We start from the raw sequence: 25,949 nt of genomic DNA on the forward strand, positions 1-25,949 counted from the left end.
ATCCTGGTGACATGTAAATATGATTGATTGATTGATTGATTGATTGATTGGCCATATAAAACTAAGCCAAGGGTGTCATGGGTCTTTTGTGAGACCCCGAAGGGCGGTAATCTGAAGCCGTAATTAGAATAGGACATTTCTAGGATAAAGTAGAGCTAACAGAAACAATTTAAGTATTACATTAAGTATTTAGTATATTAAGTATATTAAGCAAATTAAGTATTATGCACTATTACATGCTAACAGTTATTATACTGATTAAAGCTTTTTGAATGCATTCTTTTTTGGCTTTAATGGCTACCAGCTGCTATGGTGAGAAACAAGTTAAACAATTTGAATCATGCATTTTCCCTGCATATACATATCTGATAGCTACTAGCCAGATAGCTATACTATAATCATCCAGGCTAAAGTTCCTGGGTTTATCTTTTTAGATTTAGGTTCCTGGGCTAAAGTTCAGGGGTCTAAAATCTTGGTCTAAAATTTCTGTTTGTAAGTACCTGGGCTAAAATTTCTGACCTTAAGTTCCTTAATTTTAAGGTTCCCAGGTTTAAGTTCTAGGTTTCTCAGGGTTCTTTCCTGGGAGAATATTGGAGGGTTTATATTTATTTATTATTAGCAATATTTTGGGCTTAGTATTCTTCTAAGACTATCACACCTCACCCTTATTAATTAAAAACTGGTCTCATGTAACAAAAACAATTTTTTTCATAATTAAACTTTATTTTAAAAAATGCCCAAGAGTCAAAATGTAAGATAGTTTAGCTGTAGTGTTTTAGCATGGTTAATATTAAACATAAAAAAGTTCAAAGTCATGTCATACACTGGAATGAACAATTCTAAACTGTAATGAGAAAAATATAACTGCACGCAGCGATGATGGAGGCCCAAGCACCAAAGGTATATCACAGAGTTTATAGAATGTTAAAGCAGTAAGGGCACAAGATGGCCTTCTACATAGTGTAGTGAAGAATACACCACCCAGTTCTACCAAAATTTCTGTACAGTTTGATTAAATGCCACAAGATCTGAGAAAGTGTACATTTTACATAACATGTCCTTCATTGGCATATTTCACTGTAACAGTCCAAATCTTTGCATGTGGCTTTTATATGAACTTGAATATCACTTAGTGCTGAAAACACACAAAGACTTTTAGTGGGTTCAAACAAAGATATTTTGACAAATTTTCATTTACAATTGACCATTCGCAAGCCCCAGCTTATTTCCTCGGCTGTCCTATCACTGCTGAGCAACAGCTTCTATCCACGGTTGCCTCACACAAGCTTTCAGGATTTTACCAGCATTTCTCTGGGACATATTTTCAAGTTGAAGCTCAAGATACAAACAACTTATTCACAGAAGGTCCCTGGATGAGTGACACAACGGTTGTGCTAAGAGTAGCATTAAATTGATAAAAATAGATGAAGAACCTTAGTTAGAGAGAAGCAACAATCAGACTGAGAGTTTAGCTAGCTAACATTACAACGGGTGGCTATCACTGGAGTAAGTTAGCCAACATAAACAGTTAGCCGGATAATTAATCGTACCATAAAATAAGATATTAAACATAGAAGGCTAGTGTTACACTGAAGAGTTTTAAATAAATAGGCCAATAGCTAGCTAGATTGGCATATCAATCTATAAAACAGATAAGGTATTACATGAGCTGCTATTTCACAGCAAGACTGAAAATGTTCTACATTTCTGACCCTCAAGGGTCCTTCTGTATAGACGACATCAACAGGGATCACCCTGGCCTCTATTTTTCAGAAGCGTGACCAAGTGTTGGGCAGGGCTTGGGATTGGTCAGTTGCTTTGGCTATCCCAATTAAATGCTTGGCTCCAAATTTTATTTATATTTATACATAAATAAACATTATATACATCTGTGTCAACAATACAGTTAGTCATTTACAGCAATGGCACATTAAATTTGTCCATTAGAATGGAAAATGCTGTTTTATGTCATGGATTTCTCACATCCTAAAAGATTGTGAGATACACAAGTGGAAGCGAGGCTTCGTGAGCCAACATCACTGCTTTCAAGACATTGAGGGCATCAAGAGTTTGAGAGCACACACTGGCAGCGTGGTGAGAGCGAGGGAACACGGGAAGGCAAATGAGACAGGGCCAGAGGAGTAGTTACAGACATACCATTTATATTTGAGCAGCAGTCAGTCTGGCAGTGAAGAAAGCTGTCCAAACTCACACACACACACACAAATACACACGGATTCTCAGTCTGGCGCTCCCTGAAAGATGAGCCTGACGTAGGGTCTATCACATGCTAGCTGCTTCAGGCAGAAGGGGCAAGCTGGGTAAAAAGAACTGGCGCCACAAGGCAGCGGGGTTTTACTCCAGTACACTGCCGTGGCCTCTGAGCAAACATGGCCACAAGGCACGAAGGCATGAGATGTTGGCCCTGCATCCACACAGAGCCGCGACTCGCGACCCAGCGTCAGCGGCACGTACAGGCCTCGTGCCCGACACAGAGGACACTCCCTTTCCTTATCTCCTTCCCGTGCTCCCTTCATTACATCCTCTTCATTCTCCTCCTTCTCTTCCTCGTGTTTAATGGCAGTCCCTCTGCCCCGCCAAGGGTGGAAGCCGTGCACGTGGCCACAACACAGGTAGGCCCAGGGTTGCCGCGGCTGATGGGATTCAGGGTCGTCCAGGCTGGGGAAGGCCAGAGTGTGCAGCAGGACAGGACAGTGTGGACGCGCAGCATTCAGCTTCACCCTCAGCTCCTCCAAGTGCTCTGGTCCAGGAGAGCACGAGAGTGCGGCTGCCGCACGCCAAAGCAGGGTTACGCCACACAGATCAATCAGAGAGCCGTCCACCAGCACCTGAGACTCATCCATCACCTGCAGAGAGAGAGAGAGAGAAAGGAAGAGGACGACAAGAAGGAGGTAGGGAGGGAGAAACAGAAGGGCCAAGTGCAGAAATGCAAAGTGTATGAGAAATGAAGGGAAGGAAATAGGAGGGAAAGAAAAGAGAAAGAGACAGAGAAGGAAATTTATATGAGTCATTTTTTTTTTTATAGAAATACTACATTTGCATGAGCAGTTGGCCTGATAACCTGCACACCTGTACTGACTCTGCAGCTCCAGCAGGGGGCAGCATGTAACACCACATTCACCTCCAATCTCTGTGTGTGTGTGTGTGTGTGTGTGTGTGTGTGTGTGTGTGTGTGTGTGTGTGTGTGTGTGTGTGTGTGTATGTGTGTGTGTGTGTGAGACGGACGCTCAACATGAACAGACTTTAAAATCCTTACTGTATTGTCAGTCTTACTGTTGATATGTTGAAGTTTTCTGTAAGGAGGCATTTATGCCAGTGCCAGTGCTTTGCAACAGTCAGAAGTATGAGAAGCTGTGTTTTTTTCTCTTATTAACTTCAAGAGAGAGAGAGAGAGAAAAAGAGGCTGGAGAGGGAGCGACTGTTATGTCGAACTAATATTATAATTAGACTTCTTCTCTTACACTTCCTTGTCCTCTGTCTCATTTTTCATACTCTCCTTTTTTCTCTAACTGACAAAATGTAGCACGACGGGGAAGAGAGTTACTCAGAAAGCAGGACACGTACGCTCTCTCTCTCTGACTCTCGAGAAATAAAAAACATGCTTAAGTAGTGTGAAATGAGAGTAAAACGTGTTCACGTCAAACACAGTTGAGCTCTGGTTACTGAGAAACGTGTTTCTGTGTGCAAAAACAATGCGTTGTGAAAAATCTTCAGTGCATGACTAATGATGCTTTTTAGAAAGAGAATATTTACACACACACACACACACACACACACACACATCCGTCACAGATTTGTTGCACCTCAGACAAACACACAGAAAGTTGTGTGTGCTTTAGTCATTTTTTTGCACATGGTGTGTGTGTGTGTGAGTGTGTGTGTGTTTGCATAGTATCTGACCTGCTGGCCCTTGCTCTGAGCAGCTCGGGTCACTCGGAGTGTGTGAACCTTGCCGCATACGGAGATCTCCCTCCACACACCAGGCTCAGAAGAGCCACTAAATTCACCCTTCGGACGCATCACCAGAACACCGTTAGTGGTCAATCCGTCCATCTGACCACCGAACGAACGCCACTTAGCCGCCTTCTCCTGCAAAACACACACACACACACACATTACATTACTGAGTCACTACAAAATTTGTATCCCCATTTCTTTGTGTGTGTGTGTGTGTGTGTGTGTGTGTGGTTAGTATTTAATCTTGACTGAGAGTCAGAGAGACAGACTAAATAAAAATAAAATGAATAGTGTGTGGTCCAGTCCACTGTGTGTGAAAGCATTGTGTGTGTGTGTGTGTGTGTGTGTGTGTGAGGAAACACACTCCGAGAAAGATGTTCCTGGAGCAGTCAAAGCCGGCAGCATACACTCGGGCGGTGTAGGGCGGGGCGCGCTCACACACAATCCGACATGCGAAGCGAGAGATCGTACTCTGGTAGGAACCTGAGTGTCCGTTGCTATGGCTACAGCCCGCTGGGTTCGCCACCACGATGTCTATAGGGCTCTCAGTGCATCTACCGATCTGAGAGTGAGAGAGGGAGAGACAGAAAGAGAGAGATTGCTGAACACTGCTGTCACATTTTTGGGATATAAGAGGTCACACCAGCCTTAACTGCACCTTGCATTTGTGTGTGTGTGTGTGTGAGAGTGTGTGTGTGAGCGTGTGTGTGTGTGTGTATACCTGAAACATGTCAGTCTCGTTGTCATCTGTGTACTCCACCACCACCGTCTCAGCGTCTGAAAGTGTGTACGACACACTGTGCTGACTGTTATTACTGATCACCTACAGCACAGAAAAACAACAGTGAGCTCTGTGTGTGTGTCTGTGTGTGTGTGTGTGAGCAAGTGTGTGTTGGGATTTATCCATCGTGTGTCATACTGTGTAAACACACACCAAACCATTCCAGATGGCTTTAGATGGTCTGACTCATGAGCTAAGGATGACGTACATCGTTTTTCTGAGTGTGTGTGTGTGTGTTGTTAGCTTCATTTTTTTGTGTTAGAACTTTGTAAGTTTTGTGTAGTACCTTGTAAGTATAGTGTATGCATGCAATGTAGGTGTGTGTGCGTGTGCATGTTAGTATGTCTATGTACTTGTATCTTTGTTTCTGTGTGTGTGTGTGTGTGTGTGTGTGTGTGTGTGCATGGTTCTGTTTTTGGTGTGTAGACATGTTTGTGTGTCTGAATGTGTGCATCCTTTTTTGTATGTGCATGTTTGTTGTGAATGTGTGTAAATGTGCATGAAAGTATTTAAGTGTGTGTATATGAGTGTGTGTATATACATTTGTGTGTTAGTGTGTGTGTGTGTGTGTGTGTACCTTGGCTGCCTCTGGACTATGGCCGATGTGTACGGTTCCTGGTTTGACTCCATTAGCTCTTTCTCGTCTATAGAGACTGAAACGGCTCTTCCTCCTGCCTCGGTTTCCTCCTGGGAATGAGCCATTACACCTGCACGCACACACACACACACACACACACACACACACACACAGACACACACAAACACACACACACCATATTAACCCTCTCCCTGTATTAACCGTGTGGGTAATTTTAGCCAGTGAAACTGTTTATGGCCTGGCAGGGACACACACACACACACACACACACACACACACACACACTCTCTCTCTCTCTCTCTCTCCACAGCAGCCGTGTTTCCACCAGTCTGAGAGCTGAACTATTACATCATCACTCATTTCCTAACACATGGTGTAAAAAAGTAACGACTGTGGAGTTTTAGACTCGGAGGACATTTTATACCATCGGACTGATGAAACTTTTCAGTTTTTTCAGTGACTCAGAGTCATTTAAATGAATCATTTCAATTAAATGATTCGTTCTCCAATTTGTTCGGTTACATAGTTTGCCCAAATGTGACCAGATGAAGTCAGTTAATGGTGTGTGTGGAATTTTTATTTTTTATTAACAGTTTTGAAATTGCAAAGCTCATCATTATCAAGTGATCGAAAGGAATGACTCATGACTTGTTCACCTTAGTGACTCATTCAAAAAGAATCAAACAATCATTTGTGGAAAAAAAACCCCGTCTAATCCGAGGTGAAGTCCTTTAGCACAGAGGAACTGTTCAGACAATTATAACACTCATGATGATGCTCAAAGGATGGTAATTTCCTACTCATGTTATTGATTTTGTTATTTTCCTCTTTACCCGAGGACGATGAGCTCTCCGTATTTGATGGGCTCCTCCTCCAAGTTGAGCATCTTTCCCTCTGTGTCAGTGTGTCCTCATCGCTTAGGAGTCACGGCTCACCACCTACAATCAACACACACACACACACACACACATTTAAAGCTTGGAATGTGTAAAAACATCCACAAATTGGCTGAATAATATGCTATTTGATTTATAATAATCTCATGTTAACAAATGTAAGATAAATTTGTCTTTGTTTCATTTTTTTCATCATTTTCTGCTGTGAAGTTTGCTTCTTTAGCTTTCTTTGCTACGTGGCTAATGTTGCTAATAAATCTCTCTCAACCCAAAAACATAATTTGATATTCTTGCTTCAAATGAAATTCTAAGCTTCAAAATCTTAATTTCTTTTTATAATTGATGGTGTAATAAGGCAAAAAAAAAGTGTTTCTAGCTTTCTACTATGGCCGCCCCATAACGCTTCAGTGTTTAGCTAAACGATGACGTTTTGTTCATGTTTGTAGATGACAGGAAGTCCCACATCGGCATGTCTGAAGAACTGGAAGTGGTTTGAGGCTCACACTTACACAAATGATTTTGGATGACAGGATTTCCACTGTACAGATTTCCGCTGTTCCGGCCGTTACATTAGCTTCTAGCTCAAAATTAAAAAAAGGAAATGTGGGATAGCAAACATGTCTGGGCTGATCGAATCGAGTTTGTGAATTTGATTTATTGCAGGACTTTTCCTTTAAAAACAGTCATCACAAATCACATTTACAGACACCTGCAAGCACTAATGTTTGTGCATGCATAATATAAAGAAAATGAAACTGATACTGATCTCTTCCAGCTCAAGCCAACTAATCTACACCCTTTAGGAACTAAAGAACCCTTTAGGGTTCTATCAAAAAGGGGTAAAATAAGAGCCCTTTAAAAGTAGAACCTACATTTACTCCACCACTCCCACAAGCACCTGGGCTACGTTCTCTACATTTCTTAAAAAAATAATAATAAATAAATAAATACATAAATAAATACATAGTTCTAAATAAAACCCTATAAACTCTCAGAAACACTATTTTCGGAAGCTAAAAATCTTTAGTTATCCAATGAACCCTTAAAGAACCTTTTTTTTTCTCTAAATGTTAAACTCCTGACAGGATCTAGATTTAAAAACAAAAACAAAAAAAGACCAATAATTTGGATTTCCTGAAAAGCAGAGTTCTTCAAGAGTTCTTCAAAAGTGACAACCGAAGAACCCAAACTTTGTACCTAGAAACTGTCAGGTGTCTAAAATGTATTCTCTGTACTTGGTACACTCTTTAAAAAAGGGTTCTTTAAGGGTTCATTGGATAATTAAAGTTTCTTAGCTTCCAAAAAAGGCTTGTACTTGGAATCCTTTCTGTTAAAAAAAAAAAAAAACACTCATTCTAGGATTCTACATAAAACGTTTAAGGAGGAAGAACACTTAAAGTCACAATTATTGGTGATTATTTTCTTTTAATACCTAGAACCTGTCAGTCATCTAAAATGTCGTAGTTGGTACATGGTAAAGGGGTTCTCTAAGGGCTCATTGGATAATTAAAGGTTCTTAGTTTCCAGAAAAAGGATTATACCTGGAATCCTTTCTGATTGTAGTGTTCTGCGTAGAACCTTGTTCTAGTTTTTTTTTTAGGAGTTGCTTTGTAGGAGTGTGGGGAAAGTAAACGTAGAGAAATAAAGATGTTTTACAGTCGGCACATGAAGCAGACGTGCGCTGCATATGGAGCAGGATGGCACACGGCTGTCTGATCTACACACGACAAATATCTAATCCAGCTGCTCGGCCCTGTGTGTTTGCCCGTTGCCACAGCTACTGCTTATCTAATGTTTCCTGCCAACACACACACACACACACACGCACACACACACACACACACACAAAAGTCAAGCGGAACAGATGATTCCCAGGGACAGATAATGAATGCCTGTGCTGCTGCTGTGTGTGTGTGTGTGTGTGTGTGTGTGTGTGTGTGTGTGTGTGTGTGAGAGAGAGACTGACCTTGTGTGAGTTCATTTGTATGTTTGTGTATAAGTGTATATTCATGTGTGTGTGTGTGTGTGTGTGTGTGTGTGGCTCCTCCCGCATTCCTGTAACCATGCCAAACACTCGCTCACACTCGCCAGGCGACTAAAACACACCACGCCGTTGCCGAGGAGACGAGTATACAGTCTCTTATATAGGGTCCACGCCTCTGTAAGTATGCACTGCCTAAGAAATGAGAGCTCAGAGCCTGTTTGTGTGCTCTGTTTGTGTGTGTGTGTGTGTGTGTGTGTGTGTGTGTGTGTGTGTGTGTGAAGAAAGAAGATCTTTACTGAACACAAGGTCTGTGTCAGTAATCAGGAACATTGCATCAAATCATAATAAAAAATTTTTTCTTAAACTATGAAAGAAAGAAAGAAAGAAAGAAGAGGGGAAGATGAGAGAGAAAGAGAATGTAAGATAGAAGAATAAAGAGAAGAAGGACAAGAAAAAGATAAAGGAACTGAAAAATAATTCACGAAGGAAGAAAAAGGATAAGAAAGTTAAAGAATAAAAACAAGAGCGGACAGAGAGAACAGGAGAGAGAACAAGAGACAGAGAACAAGAGAGAGAGAGAGAGAGAGAGAGAGAGAGAGAGTGGGCGCTACTTTGCATGTGCATTTTTGTTATCTGTGATAAAGGAACATCTGTGAAACACACTAAATGTTTTGTTGTTGTTGGGTTTTTTTTTATTTTGTTCTGAAGGTGTGTAAACCTTTGCACCGACTGTAAATTCAGGAAGTAACTGCAGTGTAGCTGAGTAATAAAACGCCCATGCAAAAGATTTTTACATGATGTTTAGGACAGCAGTGTTTCTGATCATCAATCGCACAAGCAAAAAAAGACACGGAAAAAGAAATGAGGGGAAAAGAAACCTTATTTTATTTCTTTCTTTTCCTCCCTATTTTCTTTGAAGAGAGGAGAGCAAAGGGAAAAGAAAGAAAGAAACAAAGACAATTAGTCACTTTTCTTTCATAGCTGATGAATGATTTTGAATGTTTTGTGTAACTACACTGCCGCTTGTACCACATCTACATTCATATACAACTGCTATCAGTTCTGATTTTCATTTAAAACTCATCACAAATCATCTCATCAAACCATTTGTCATTATTTTTACAGACTAAAAGAGATTAGTGTTCATTTTCATCATTCAGGGCAGCATCGGAGGGATTACAGTGAGGAAGGCGATGAACGATGATGATGATCTCTGCATGGCAGAAGCTCTTTCAGCTCGCTGCAGGTTCACGGCTGTGGGTTCGGGTTAAGGATGTAGTCAAGATCACCATTTTCAAGTCCAAGACCAGAGCAAGATCCAGTCAACACCGAGTCTTAACAGGGTCGAGGGTGAAAGAAAGCGAGACCGAGTCAAGATCCTTTTCAAGGTCAAGACTTTAACAAATTGGCTTCATTTGTGCCAATGATGAAACTGTTTTCTAGAAGAAGGAATGACCTCTTGTGAAACTTTGCAGAAAACAACACGAACCTTATTTTAAGACCATATTTAGTGAAAGCAATGCCCAACACTGAGACAAGTTCAAGTCGATACAGAAAACCTCTCGAGACCTACAGCCCTAGTTCTGGGTGTGAAGAGGATCCACCCTGAACCAAGTGGAGCTCAGGGACTAACAAACATAGCACAAAAACATTGCAACCTCCTCCTCCTCCTCCTCTTCCTCTGCAGGATGAGAACCGAGAGCCCTCCTGCTTCAGGAAACACTCATTCTGCCCAGCTGAAACACGACGACCTCGAGGGCTAACAACATGCCACATTGTCTGAAATCCCAAGAAAGTCATTCCCAGACGTCACATCTGATGTGTTCCAGATTATAAATGTCTCCAAAAATTCCCACAATCACACCAAATGACAACACTGCTTCACTGGCTCTCTTAACTAACATTATTTACTGAGTTCTTTAACATGAACAATCCCTAAACACACCATTCATTAATTAATAAATAATCAGTAATATTAACAAAGTAACACAGTAAGTTAACGTGTATTAATTGACATTTATTTGACATTAAATGTTCACGAAGTATAATTGTAATGACTGATTGTTCAATCCATGACTCAACATACGTCTCATACGTTAGCAAAAATTCAACCACATTGTGTTTGTAATTTAAATGTTGATAACTTCCTGAACGCTGGTCTCAGGTTTGGCTTCAGTTCTGAAATAACAACCAGATAACAGCCGCAAACCACGAAACACAAACAGGTTCATTAAAGCGTTGGCTAATGTGAGGATTCATTTTATTCACCTGCATAATACAGGAAATGATTATTCAGTATAGCTGTGTTATTACTGAAAAAAAAAAACCCATCCATTTAAATGAGTGCAATTAACTTGGTTAATGTTATTACTGATGTATTAATGCAAAAGTTCCTGATTTTCTCATGTGTTTAGAGAACTTTAACGTAAAGCGTTATCCAGTGGTTCATCCAGCTGTGCTACATAAACTACACACTGCAGTCATGTACAAAAAAAAAAACAGGAACCAAAACCCTTTAGAGTGAGAAACACTTCGAAAGACAGGACGTAAAGGTTGAGGAGACTCTGAAGACGTTCATGACTGAGACAAATGGAGCAACACAGAAGCTTTGCTTCTCTAAATGACACACAGACGCTCCGCAAATCTCACGCATTTATCTGAAACCCACACAATGACACTTCACTTGCGCTTCACACTCACCACCATCACCACTGTGTAGTTCCACTTACTCCAAAACATCACCTGGTGTGAGTGAAACAGGTACCGGAATAGATGATATCACAAAAAAAAAACACCACGAGACGTCACGGAGAAATGAGACGTTACGCTTGGAACAAATGAATGAGTGACTTCACAGTGATTCATGTGTTAAAGTACCGAAATAGTGAACTCTTCGATTATTTATATTTACACTCGACTCAGAAAAAAGGTTCCTTAAGTGGAACTTAAACTCGTGTTACTACTGTAGCCTGTTTCTATCTTTCTATCTATCTATCTATCTATCTTTCTATCTATCTATCTATCTATCTATCTATTATTGCTGTGGTTTCTTATGTAAATAGTAATATCACACACACACACACACACACACACACACGTATATTTAATATATTTCTTATATTCCATATTTTCCTTTGATTTGGCTCAGTGTGTAAAAGTAATGTAATATAATATTTTATTATTTATATTATATAATTTAGTATGTATATATTATTATTATTATTATTATTATTATTATTATAATACAGTGTTATTTATTTATTTTTGGAAATGTGTTACTTCCTATTTCATTACATTTTACTTGTAACGTGACCTTGCATGCTAAAAAGGCATCACTTGAACAAACAAACAAACACACAATTTAATAAATAAATAAATAATTTTTTTTACCCTTGAGTTTTCTTAAAGATGAAAAGGTAAATGATTTATGTTGGTTATTATGTAAATATCATGTAAATTCAGAGCTGTTGAAATAAGAAAGCTGAAAGTCTGTGTGGTTGTGTGATGAGTTTCTCTTTAAACGCTCGGTTTGTTTGCATGTGTGTGTCTTTTATCTTATCATGTTTAACCTTATGAACTTGAACAGATGTCAGTGAATATGTTAATAACTGGGCTGTGCTTCTTCCTGGTGTTTTATTTTCAGACTTTTTATAAACTGTTTTGTTTTGGGTTTTTTTGGCTTCGTCTCAAATCTAAACTATAAACAGTTTGTCATAAGACGACTACACCTCTGCAGTAGTGTAGTGGAGTAGTGTGTAGTGTATAGCGTGTAGTGTGTAGTGTGTAGTGTATAGTGTGTAGTGTATAGCGTGTAGTGTGTAGTGTGTAGTGTATAGCGTGTAGTGTGTAGTGTATAGCGTGTAGTGAGTAGTGTGTAGTGTATAGTGTGTAGTGTATAGCGTGTAGTGAGTAGTGTGTAGTGTATAGTGTGTAGTGTATAGTGTGTAGTGAGTAGTGTGTAGTGTATAGCATATAGTGTGTAGCTTGTTGTATGTAGTGTATAGTGTGTAGTGCGTAGCATGTAGTGTATAGTGTGTAGTGCGTAGCATGTAGTGTATAGTGTGTCGTATGTCGTGTTTAGTGCACAGTGCATAATGCATAGTGTATAGTGTGTAGCGTATAGCGTGTAGCATGTTGTGTGTAGTGTATACTGTGTAGTGTATAGTGTGTAGTTTATAGTGTGTAGTGTATAGCATATAGCGTGTACCATGTTATATGTAGTGTATAGTGTGTAGTGTGTAGCATATAGCGTGTTGTATGTAGTGTATAGTGTGTAGTGCGTAGCATGTAGTGTATAGTGTGTAACGTGTTGTGCGTAGTGTTTAGTGCATAGTGCATAATGCGTAGTGTATAGTGTGTAGTGTATTGTACGTAGTGGTTAGTGTATAGTGTGTAGTGTGTAGTGTATAGTGTGTAGTGTGTAGTGTATAGTGTATAGTGTGTAGTGCGTAGCATGTAGTGTATAGTGTGTAACGTGTTGTGCGTAGTGTTTAGTGCATAGTGCATAATGCGTAGTGTGTAGTGTATAGTGTGTAGTGTGTAGTGTGTAGTGCGTAGTGTATAGTGTGTAGTGTGTAGTGTGTAGTGCGTAGTGTATAGTGTATAGTGTATAGTGTGTAGTGTATAGTGTGTAGTGTGTAGTGTGTAGTGCGTAGTGTATAGTGTGTAGTGTGTAGTGTGTAGTGCGTAGTGTATAGTGTATAGTGTGTAGTGTGTAGTGTGTAGTGCGTAGTGTATAGTGTGTAGTGTGTAGTGTGTAGTGCGTAGTGTATAGTGTGTAGTGTGTAGTGTGTAGTGCGTAGTGTATAGTGTGTAGTGTGTAGTGTGTAGTGTATAGCGTATAGTGTGTAGTGTGTAGTGTGTAGTGTGTAGTGCAGATTGGGACAGAGCCAGCATAGAAGTGAGGACAGGGCCGGACGTTGCCATGGCGACCCACAGTGTTGACATAATGTTTAAGAGGCTTGCATTGGGCAATCTAATATCTCCATTTCTCATTTCTCTTTTTCATTCTCTCTCTCTCTCTCTCTCTCTCTCTGTGTATGTGTGTGTATGTGTGTGTGTGCGTGCGTGCGTGTGTGTGTGTGTGTGTGTGAATAGCTGCAGACACGAGCACGATCGAGAACACAACAAAATCTATCTATAGGGAACATCATGAAGTTATTTATACAACAACAACAACACAATAATAATAATAATAATAATAATAATAATAATAATAATGTTATTTATCTAATTCGGTCAGAAGCAGACACAAACCTTTTGTTAATGACTTTTTATTTGTTTGCTTGTTTATATGTATATTTTTAAGTCTGAGTGCGCGTGCACATGCACATGGTCCGCACTGCGCATTTCCTTTACTTCTCCAAACCTGCACTAAAAAGCGCAAATACAACAACAACAACAACAGCAGCAGCAGCAGCAGCAACAACAACAAGTAAAGTAAAATAATCTGAAAACACCGAGACGATCCGGTGCAGAGACCGTTCCAGATGTTTTCAGAGGAATGCTTTCACGCGCATTTACGGTGCATTATCACCGCGTTGCACTTCACGCGCACACTCTCTGCACGCGCTGTTCTTTTATTTACACATTTAGGATTAAATGTACAGGCAGAGGAGAGTAAAGTGCAGGAAAGCTTTTACCTGTCTCACAGCTGGATCTCCTCTCCTCTTTCTCTCTCCCTCTCTCCCTCTCTCTCTCCTCACGCCTCACACACTTCTGCTTCACACGGCTCCAGACACAAAACAGCGCGCGACTGTCCCGACACACCGACACGCACGTGCACTGACATGGACATACACTAAACTAGTTCATTCAGGTAGCCAGCCTCTCTCTCTCTCTCTCTCTCTCTCTCTCTCACACACACATACACACACAGACACACGCGCGCGCGCACACATACTCATATCAAGACATACGCGCGCGCGCACTTGTACAGTCTCGCGCCTTCTTTATGTTTGTTCGGAGTTTCCCTGTGCGGAGTTACTCATGCTGTCTGCAGTGTCACACACACACTTTCTGTTTAAATCTTTCTTTCTTTCTTTCTTTCTTTCTTTCTTTTTCTCTTTAATATTTCTTTCTTTCTTTCTTTACTTTCCTCTTTAATATTTTATTCTTTCTTTCTTTCTTTCTTCTGTCTGCAGTGTCACACACACTTTCTTTTTTTAAATCTTTCTTTCTTCCTTTCTTTTTTCTTTCTTTCTTTCTTTCTTTACTTTTCTCTTTAATATTTTATTCTTTCTTTCTTTCTTTCTTTTTCTCTTTAATATTTTATTCTTTCTTTCTCTCTTAAATGTTTTATTATTTCTTTTTTTACTTTCTTTCTTTTTTCTCTTTAATATTAGATTCTTTCTTTCTTTCTTAAATATTTTATTTCTTTCTTTCTTTTTTACTTTCTTTCTTTTTTCTCTTTAATATTATATTCTTTCTTTCTTTCTTAAATGTTTTATTATTTCTTTCTTTTTTACTTTCTTTCTTTTTTCTCTTTAATATTTCTTTCTTTCTTTCTTTCTTTCTTTTCTTTAATATTTTATTCTTTCTTTCTTAAATATTTTATTATTTCTTTTGTTTTTAATTTCTTTCTTTTTCTCTTTAATATTTCTTTCTTTCTTTTTTCTTTCTTTCATTAAAATAGCATTAATATTATTGGCTATATTTACATGCACACTTGACGATATTCGAAATCGAAATTAGTATCATGTAAACGCCTGATTCAGATTAAGAAAATATTCTGATTCTCTGTTTTAACTGGAAACTTGCTGCATGTAAACACCTTATTCAGAAACTCCACTGAAAGGAGATATATGCTTGTGCTCAGTCTGAAAGGAATTGTGGGTGCTAACAGATGCTTAGCTTAGCAGATTCTTACCCGACCCTTTCCATGTCGAGGTGGTGTTGTTAGGCATTTTTTTGATGGAGAGAAGTGTTAGAGTCCTAATTAAATTAGTGTAAAAAGTAGTAATAAAACTAATAACTCATCTTGAATCTCCCCGGGAAATAACAGCGGGAGCGGGAAAACGACATGTGTAGATCGGCATACTTACAACAGCCGTGTATACAGGAGTATTCCGGTGCCTGAACGCATATAAACATCATATTCGGAATATGGCTGCAACCCGACTATAGACCGTAAACCTGAAACTGGCGTGCATATAAATGTAGCCAATGATGCTTATGAGAACAGTTAGAATAAACCATGTGTTTGGGGCCAACAAAAAATACACTGGTCAGTAAATGAACACACTGCGTCAGTAAATGAACACACTGCGTCAGTAAATGAACACACTGGTCAGTAAATGAACACACTGCGTCAGTAAATGAACACACTGGTCTGTAAATGAACACACTGGTCTGTAAATGAACACACTGCGTCAGTAAATGAATACACTGGTCAGTACATGAACACACTGCATCAGTAAATGAACACACTGGTCAGTAAATGAACACACTGCATCAGTAAATGAACACACTGCATCAGTAAATGAACACACTGGTCAGTAAATGAACACACTGGTCAGTAAATGAACACACTGGTCAGTAAATGAACACACCGCATCAGTAAATGAATACACCGCGTCAGTAAATGAATACACCGCGTCAGTAAATGAACACACCGCGTCAGTAAATGAATACACCGCGTCAGTAAATGAATACACTGCGTCAGTAAATGAATACACTGGTCAGTAAATGAACACACTGCGTCAGTAAATGAACACACTGCGTCAGTAAATGAACACACTGGTCAGTAAATGAACACACTGCATCAGTAAATGAATACACCGCGTCAGTAAATGAATACACTGCGTCAGTAAATGAATACACTGCATCAGTAAATGAACACACTGGTCAGTAAATGAACACACTGCGTCAGTAAATGAACACACTGCGTCAGTAAATGAACACACTGCGTCAGTAAATGAACACACTGGTCAGTAAATGAACACACTGGTCTGTAAATGAACACACTGCGTCAGTAAATGAATACACTGCGTCAGTAAATGAACACACTGCGTCAGTAAATGAACACACTGCGTCAGTAAATGAACACACTGGTCAGTAAATGAATACACTGCGTCAGTAAATTAACACACTGCATCAGTAAATGAATACACTGCATCAGTAAATGAACACACTGGTCAGTAAATGAACACACTGGTCTGTAAATGAACACACTGCATCAGTAAATGAACACACTGCGTCAGTAAATGAACACACTGGTCAGTAAATGAATACACTGGTCAGTAAATGAACACACTGCATCAGTAAATGAACACACTGGTCAGTAAATGAACACACTGCGTCAGTAAATGAATACACTGGTCAGTAAATGAACACACTGCATCAGTAAATGAATACACTGGTCAGTAAATGAACACACTGCATCAGTAAATGAACACACTGCGTCAGTAAATGAACACACTGCATCAGTAAATGAACACACTGGTCTGTAAATGAACACACTGGTCAGTAAATGAACACACTGGTCAGTAAATGAATACACTGCGTCAGTAAATGAACACACTGCGTCAGTAAATGAACACACTGCGTCAGTAAATGAACACACTGCATCAGTAAATGAACACACTGGTCAGTAAATGAATACACTGCGTCAGTAAATGAACACACTGCATCAGTAAATGAATACACTGCATCAGTAAATGAACACACTGGTCAGTAAATGAACACACCTGTCAGTAAATGAACACACTGGTCTGTAAATGAACACACTGCATCAGTAAATGAACACACTGCGTCAGTAAATGAACACACTGGTCAGTAAATGAATACACTGCGTCAGTAAATGAACACACTGCATCAGTAAATGAACACACTGGTCAGTAAATGAACACACTGCGTCAGTAAATGAACACACTGGTCAGTAAATGAACACACTGCATCAGTAAATGAATACACTGGTCAGTAAATGAACACACTGCATCAGTAAATGAACACACTGCGTCAGTAAATGAACACACTGCGTCAGTAAATGAACACACTGGTCTGTAAATGAACACACTGGTCAGTAAATGAATACACTGGTCAGTAAATGAACACACTGCATCAGTAAATGAACACACTGGTCAGTAAATGAACACACTGGTCTGTAAATGAATACACTGCATCAGTAAATGAACACACTGCATCAGTAAATGAACACACTGGTCTGTAAATGAACACACTGGTCAGTAAATGAACACACTGGTCAGTAAATGAACACACTGCATCAGTAAATGAACACACTGCATCAGTAAATGAATACACTGCATCAGTAAATGAACACACTGCATCAGTAAATGAATACACTGCATCAGTAAATGAACACACTGCATCAGTAAATGAACACACTGCGTCAGTAAATGAACACACTGGTCTGTAAATGAACACACTGCATCAGTAAATGAACACACTGGTCAGTAAATGAACACACTGGTCAGTAAATGAACACACTGGTCAGTAAATGAACACACTGGTCAGTAAATGAATACACTGCATCAGTAAATGAACACACTGCATCAGTAAATGAACACACTGGTCAGTAAATGAACACACTGGTCAGTAAATGAACACACTGCATCAGTAAATGAACACACTGGTCAGTAAATGAACACACTGCATCAGTAAATGAATACACTGCATCAGTAAATGAACACACTGCATCAGTAAATGAACACACTGGTCAGTAAATGAACACACTGCATCAGTAAATGAACACACTGCATCAGTAAATGAATACACTGCATCAGTAAATGAACACACTGCGTCAGTAAATGAACACACTGGTCAGTAAATGAATACACTGCATCAGTAAATGAATACACTGTTCAGTAAATGAACACACTGCATCAGTAAATGAACACACTGCATCAGTAAATGAACACACTGGTCAGTAAATGAACACACTGCATCAGTAAATGAACACACTGCGTCAGTAAATGAACACACTGCATCAGTAAATGAACACACTGGTCTGTAAATGAACACACTGGTCAGTAAATGAACACACTGGTCAGTAAATGAACACACTGCGTCAGTAAATGAACACACTGCGTCAGTAAATGAACACACTGCATCAGTAAATGAACACACTGGTCTGTAAATGAACACACTGGTCAGTAAATGAACACACTGCGTCAGTAAATGAACACACTGGTCAGTAAATGAACACACTGCATCAGTAAATGAACACACTGCATCAGTAAATGAACACACTGCATCAGTAAATGAATACACTGCATCAGTAAATGAACACACTGGTCAGTAAATGAACACACTGCGTCAGTAAATGAACACACTGGTCAGTAAATGAATACACTGCGTCAGTAAATGAACACACTGCATCAGTAAATGAATACACTGCGTCAGTAAATGAACACACTGCATCAGTAAATGAACACACTGGTCAATAAATGAACACACTGCATCAGTAAATGAACACACTGCATCAGTAAACGAATACAATGCATCAGTAAATGAACACACTGGTCAGTAAATGAACACACTGCGTCAGTAAATGAACACACTGCGTCAGTAAATGAACACACTGGTCAGTAAATGAATACACTGCATCAGTAAATGAACACACTGGTCAGTAATTGAACACACTGCATCAGTAAATGAACACACTGGTCAGTAAATGAATACACTGCATCAGTAAACGAATACAATGCATCAGTAAATGAACACACTGGTCAGTAAATGAACACACTGGTCAGTAAATGAACACACTGGTCAGTAAATGAACACACTGGTCAGTAAATGAACACACTGCGTCAGTAAATGAACACACTGCATCAGTAAATGAACACACTGCGTCAGTAAATGAACACACTGCGTCAGTAAATGAACACACTGGTCAGTAAATGAACACACTGGTCAGTAAATGAACACACTGCATCAGTAAATGAACACACTGGTCAGTAAATGAACACACTGCGTCAGTAAATGAACACACTGCATCAGTAAATGAACACACTGGTCAGTAAATGAATACACTGGTCAGTAAATGAACACACTGATCAGTAAATGAATACACTGCATCAGTAAATGAACACACTGCGTCAGTAAATGAACACACTGCATCAGTAAATGAACACACTGGTCAGTAAATGAACACACTGCATCAGTAAATGAACACACTGCGTCAGTAAATGAACACACTGCATCAGTAAATGAACACACTGGTCAGTAAATGAACACACTGCATCAGTAAATGAACACACTGGTCAGTAAATGAACACACTGGTCAGTAAATGAACACACTGATCAGTAAACGAATACAATGCATCAGTAAATGAACACACTGGTCAGTAAATGAACACACTGCGTCAGTAAATGAACACACTGCATCAGTAAATGAACACACTGGTCAGTAAATGAATACACTGCATCAGTAAATGAACACACTGGTCAGTAAATGAACACACTGGTCAGTAATTGAACACACTGCATCAGTAAATGAACACACTGGTCTGTAAATGAACACACTGCGTCAGTAAATGAACACACTGGTCAGTAAATGAACACACTGGTCTGTAAATGAACACACTGGTCAGTAAATGAACACACTGCGTCAGTAAATGAACACACTGGTCAGTAAATGAACACACTGGTCTGTAAATGAACACACTGGTCAGTAAATGAACACACTGGTCAGTAAATGAACACACTGATCAGTAAATGAACACACTGGTCTGTAAATGAACACACTGCGTCAGTAAATGAACACACTGCATCAGTAAATGAACACACTGGTCAGTAAATGAACACACTGCATCAGTAAATGAACACACTGGTCAGTAAATGAACACACTGCATCAGTAAATGAACACACTGCATCAGTAAATGAACACACTGGTCTGTAAATGAACACACTGGTCAGTAAATGAACACACTGCATCAGTAAATGAACACACTGGTCTGTAAATGAACACAATGGTCAGTAAATGAACACACTGGTCAGTAAATGAACACACTGGTCAGTAAATGAATACACTGCATCAGTAAATGAACACACTGCATCAGTAAATGAACACACTGGTCTGTAAATGAACACACTGGTCAGTAAATGAACACACTGCATCAGTAAATGAACACACTGGTCAGTAAATGAACACACTGCATCAGTAAATGAACACACTGGTCAGTAAATGAACATACTGCATCAGTAAATGAACACACTGGTCTGTAAATGAACACACTGGTCTGTAAATGAACACACTGGTCAGTAAATGAACACACTGCGTCAGTAAATGAACACACTGGTCAGTAAATGAATACACTGCGTCAGTAAATGAACACACTGGTCAGTAAATGAACACACTGGTCAGTAAATGAACACACTGCATCAGTAAATGAACACACTGGTCTGTAAATGAACACACTGGTCAGTAAATGAATACACTGCGTCAGTAAATGAACACACTGGTCAGTAAATGAACACACTGCATCAGTAAATGAACACACTGGTCAGTAAATGAACACACTGCATCAGTAAATGAACACACTGGTCTGTAAATGAACACACTGGTCTGTAAATGAACACACTGGTCAGTAAATGAACACACTGGTCAGTAAATGAACACACTGCGTCAGTAAATGAACACACTGCGTCAGTAAATGAACACACTGGTCAGTAAATGAACACACTGCGTCAGTAAATGAACACACTGGTCAGTAAATGAATACACTGCATCAGTAAATGAACACACTGGTCAGTAAATGAACACACTGCGTCAGTAAATGAATACACTGCGTCAGTAAATGAACACACTGGTCAGTAAATGAACACACTGCGTCAGTAAATGAACACACTGCGTCAGTAAATGAACACACTGGTCAGTAAATGAACACACTGCATCAGTAAATGAATACACTGGTCTGTAAATGAACACACTGGTCAGTAAATGAACACACTGCATCAGTAAATGAACACACTGCATCAGTAAATGAACACACTGGTCTGTAAATGAACACACTGCATCAGTAAATGAACACACTGCATCAGTAAATGAACACACTGGTCAGTAAATGAACACACTGCATCAGTAAATGAACACACTGCATCAGTAAATGAACACACTGCATCAGTAAATGAATACACTGGTCAGTAAATGAACACACTGCATCAGTAAATGAACACACTGGTCAGTAAATGAACACACTGGTCAGTAAATGAACACACTGCGTCAGTAAATGAACACACTGCGTCAGTAAATGAACACACTGGTCAGTAAATGAATACACTGCGTCAGTAAATGAACACACTGCATCAGTAAATGAACACACTGGTCAGTAAATGAACACACTGCGTCAGTAAATGAACACACTGCGTCAGTAAATGAATACACTGCATCAGTAAATGAACACACTGCGTCAGTAAATGAACACACTGGTCAGTAAATGAACACACTGCATCAGTAAATGAACACACTGGTCAGTAAATGAACACACTGGTCAGTAAATGAACACACTGGTCAGTAAATGAATACACTGGTCAGTAAATGAACACACTGCGTCAGTAAATGAACACACTGGTCAGTAAATGAACACACTGCATCAGTAAATGAACACACTGCGTCAGTAAATGAACACACTGCGTCAGTAAATGAACACACTGCGTCAGTAAATGAACACACTGCATCAGTAAATGAACACACTGCGTCAGTAAATGAACACACTGCGTCAGTAAATGAACACACTGCATCAGTAAATGAACACACTGGTCAGTAAATGAACACACTGCATCAGTAAATGAACACACTGGTCTGTAAATGAATACACTGCGTCAGTAAATGAACACACTGGTCAGTAAATGAACACACTGGTCAGTAAATGAACACACTGGTCAGTAAATGAATACACTGCATCAGTAAATGAACACACTGGTCAGTAAATGAACACACTGCATCAGTAAATGAACACACTGCATCAGTAAATGAACACACTGGTCAGTAAATGAACACACTGGTCAGTAAATGAACACACTGCATCAGTAAATGAATACACTGGTCAGTAAATGAACACACTGCGTCAGTAAATGAACACACTGGTCTGTAAATGAATACACTGCGTCAGTAAATGAACACACTGCGTCAGTAAATGAACACACTGCATCAGTAAATGAACACACTGGTCAGTAAATGAACACACTGCATCAGTAAATGAACACACTGGTCAGTAAATGAACACACTGCATCAGTAAATGAACACACTGGTCTGTAAATGAACACACTGGTCAGTAAATGAACACACTGGTCAGTAAATGAATACACTGCGTCAGTAAATGAACACACTGCGTCAGTAAATGAACACACTGCGTCAGTAAATGAACACACTGCATCAGTAAATGAACACACTGGTCAGTAAATGAATACACTGCGTCAGTAAATGAACACACTGCATCAGTAAATGAATACACTGCATCAGTAAATGAACACACTGGTCAGTAAATGAACACACCTGTCAGTAAATGAACACACTGGTCTGTAAATGAACACACTGCATCAGTAAATGAACACACTGCGTCAGTAAATGAACACACTGGTCAGTAAATGAATACACTGCGTCAGTAAATGAACACACTGCATCAGTAAATGAACACACTGGTCAGTAAATGAACACACTGCGTCAGTAAATGAACACACTGGTCAGTAAATGAACACACTGCATCAGTAAATGAATACACTGGTCAGTAAATGAACACACTGCATCAGTAAATGAACACACTGCGTCAGTAAATGAACACACTGCGTCAGTAAATGAACACACTGGTCTGTAAATGAACACACTGGTCAGTAAATGAATACACTGGTCAGTAAATGAACACACTGCATCAGTAAATGAACACACTGGTCAGTAAATGAACACACTGGTCTGTAAATGAATACACTGCATCAGTAAATGAACACACTGCATCAGTAAATGAACACACTGGTCTGTAAATGAACACACTGGTCAGTAAATGAACACACTGGTCAGTAAATGAACACACTGCATCAGTAAATGAACACACTGCATCAGTAAATGAATACACTGCATCAGTAAATGAACACACTGCATCAGTAAATGAATACACTGCATCAGTAAATGAACACACTGCATCAGTAAATGAACACACTGCGTCAGTAAATGAACACACTGGTCTGTAAATGAACACACTGCATCAGTAAATGAACACACTGGTCAGTAAATGAACACACTGGTCAGTAAATGAACACACTGGTCAGTAAATGAACACACTGGTCAGTAAATGAATACACTGCATCAGTAAATGAACACACTGCATCAGTAAATGAACACACTGGTCAGTAAATGAACACACTGGTCAGTAAATGAACACACTGCATCAGTAAATGAACACACTGGTCAGTAAATGAACACACTGCATCAGTAAATGAATACACTGCATCAGTAAATGAACACACTGCATCAGTAAATGAACACACTGGTCAGTAAATGAACACACTGCATCAGTAAATGAACACACTGCATCAGTAAATGAATACACTGCATCAGTAAATGAACACACTGCGTCAGTAAATGAACACACTGGTCAGTAAATGAATACACTGCATCAGTAAATGAATACACTGTTCAGTAAATGAACACACTGCATCAGTAAATGAACACACTGCATCAGTAAATGAACACACTGGTCAGTAAATGAACACACTGCATCAGTAAATGAACACACTGCGTCAGTAAATGAACACACTGCATCAGTAAATGAACACACTGGTCTGTAAATGAATACACTGCATCAGTAAATGAACACACTGCATCAGTAAATGAACACACTGGTCTGTAAATGAACACACTGGTCAGTAAATGAACACACTGGTCAGTAAATGAACACACTGCATCAGTAAATGAACACACTGCATCAGTAAATGAATACACTGCATCAGTAAATGAACACACTGCATCAGTAAATGAATACACTGCATCAGTAAATGAACACACTGCATCAGTAAATGAACACACTGCGTCAGTAAATGAACACACTGGTCTGTAAATGAACACACTGCATCAGTAAATGAACACACTGGTCAGTAAATGAACACACTGGTCAGTAAATGAACACACTGGTCAGTAAATGAACACACTGGTCAGTAAATGAATACACTGCATCAGTAAATGAACACACTGCATCAGTAAATGAACACACTGGTCAGTAAATGAACACACTGGTCAGTAAATGAACACACTGCATCAGTAAATGAACACACTGGTCAGTAAATGAACACACTGCATCAGTAAATGAATACACTGCATCAGTAAATGAACACACTGCATCAGTAAATGAACACACTGGTCAGTAAATGAACACACTGCATCAGTAAATGAACACACTGCATCAGTAAATGAATACACTGCATCAGTAAATGAACACACTGCGTCAGTAAATGAACACACTGGTCAGTAAATGAATACACTGCATCAGTAAATGAATACACTGTTCAGTAAATGAACACACTGCATCAGTAAATGAACACACTGCATCAGTAAATGAACACACTGGTCAGTAAATGAACACACTGCATCAGTAAATGAACACACTGCGTCAGTAAATGAACACACTGCATCAGTAAATGAACACACTGGTCTGTAAATGAACACACTGGTCAGTAAATGAACACACTGGTCAGTAAATGAACACACTGCGTCAGTAAATGAACACACTGCGTCAGTAAATGAACACACTGCATCAGTAAATGAACACACTGGTCTGTAAATGAACACACTGGTCAGTAAATGAACACACTGCGTCAGTAAATGAACACACTGGTCAGTAAATGAACACACTGCATCAGTAAATGAACACACTGCATCAGTAAATGAACACACTGCATCAGTAAATGAATACACTGCATCAGTAAATGAACACACTGGTCAGTAAATGAACACACTGCGTCAGTAAATGAACACACTGGTCAGTAAATGAATACACTGCGTCAGTAAATGAACACACTGCATCAGTAAATGAATACACTGCGTCAGTAAATGAACACACTGCATCAGTAAATGAACACACTGGTCAATAAATGAACACACTGCATCAGTAAATGAACACACTGCATCAGTAAACGAATACAATGCATCAGTAAATGAACACACTGGTCAGTAAATGAACACACTGCGTCAGTAAATGAACACACTGCGTCAGTAAATGAACACACTGGTCAGTAAATGAATACACTGCATCAGTAAATGAACACACTGGTCAGTAATTGAACACACTGCATCAGTAAATGAACACACTGGTCAGTAAATGAATACACTGCATCAGTAAACGAATACAATGCATCAGTAAATGAACACACTGGTCAGTAAATGAACACACTGCATCAGTAAATGAACACACTGGTCAGTAAATGAACACACTGGTCAGTAAATGAACACACTGGTCAGTAAATGAACACACTGGTCAGTAAATGAACACACTGCGTCAGTAAATGAACACACTGCATCAGTAAATGAACACACTGCGTCAGTAAATGAACACACTGCGTCAGTAAATGAACACACTGGTCAGTAAATGAACACACTGGTCAGTAAATGAACACACTGCATCAGTAAATGAACACACTGGTCAGTAAATGAACACACTGCGTCAGTAAATGAACACACTGCATCAGTAAATGAACACACTGGTCAGTAAATGAATACACTGGTCAGTAAATGAACACACTGATCAGTAAATGAATACACTGC

General features: G+C 39.3%; 1 protein-coding gene across 1 annotated transcript; it reads right to left on the reverse strand.

Moving 5' to 3' along the window:
- Positions 1-702: 702 nt before the first annotated feature.
- peli1a (pellino E3 ubiquitin protein ligase 1a) lies at positions 703-14,122 on the reverse strand. Its single transcript, XM_026931873.3, has 7 exons — positions 13,880-14,122; positions 6,191-6,295; positions 5,337-5,466; positions 4,700-4,801; positions 4,343-4,540; positions 3,922-4,110; positions 703-2,867 (listed from the first exon to the last, which is right to left on the reverse strand). The coding sequence occupies exons 2-7, from the start codon at positions 6,241-6,243 to the stop codon at positions 2,241-2,243; spliced, it is 1,299 nt and encodes a 432-aa protein (XP_026787674.1). The 5' UTR covers positions 6,244-6,295; positions 13,880-14,122; the 3' UTR covers positions 703-2,240.
- Between the last annotated feature and the right edge of the window lie 11,827 nt (positions 14,123-25,949).

The sequence above is a fragment of the Pangasianodon hypophthalmus genome, chromosome 26 (genome assembly GCF_027358585.1).
Source record: "Pangasianodon hypophthalmus isolate fPanHyp1 chromosome 26, fPanHyp1.pri, whole genome shotgun sequence".
In the NCBI taxonomy this organism is placed as follows: domain Eukaryota; kingdom Metazoa; phylum Chordata; class Actinopteri; order Siluriformes; family Pangasiidae; genus Pangasianodon; species Pangasianodon hypophthalmus.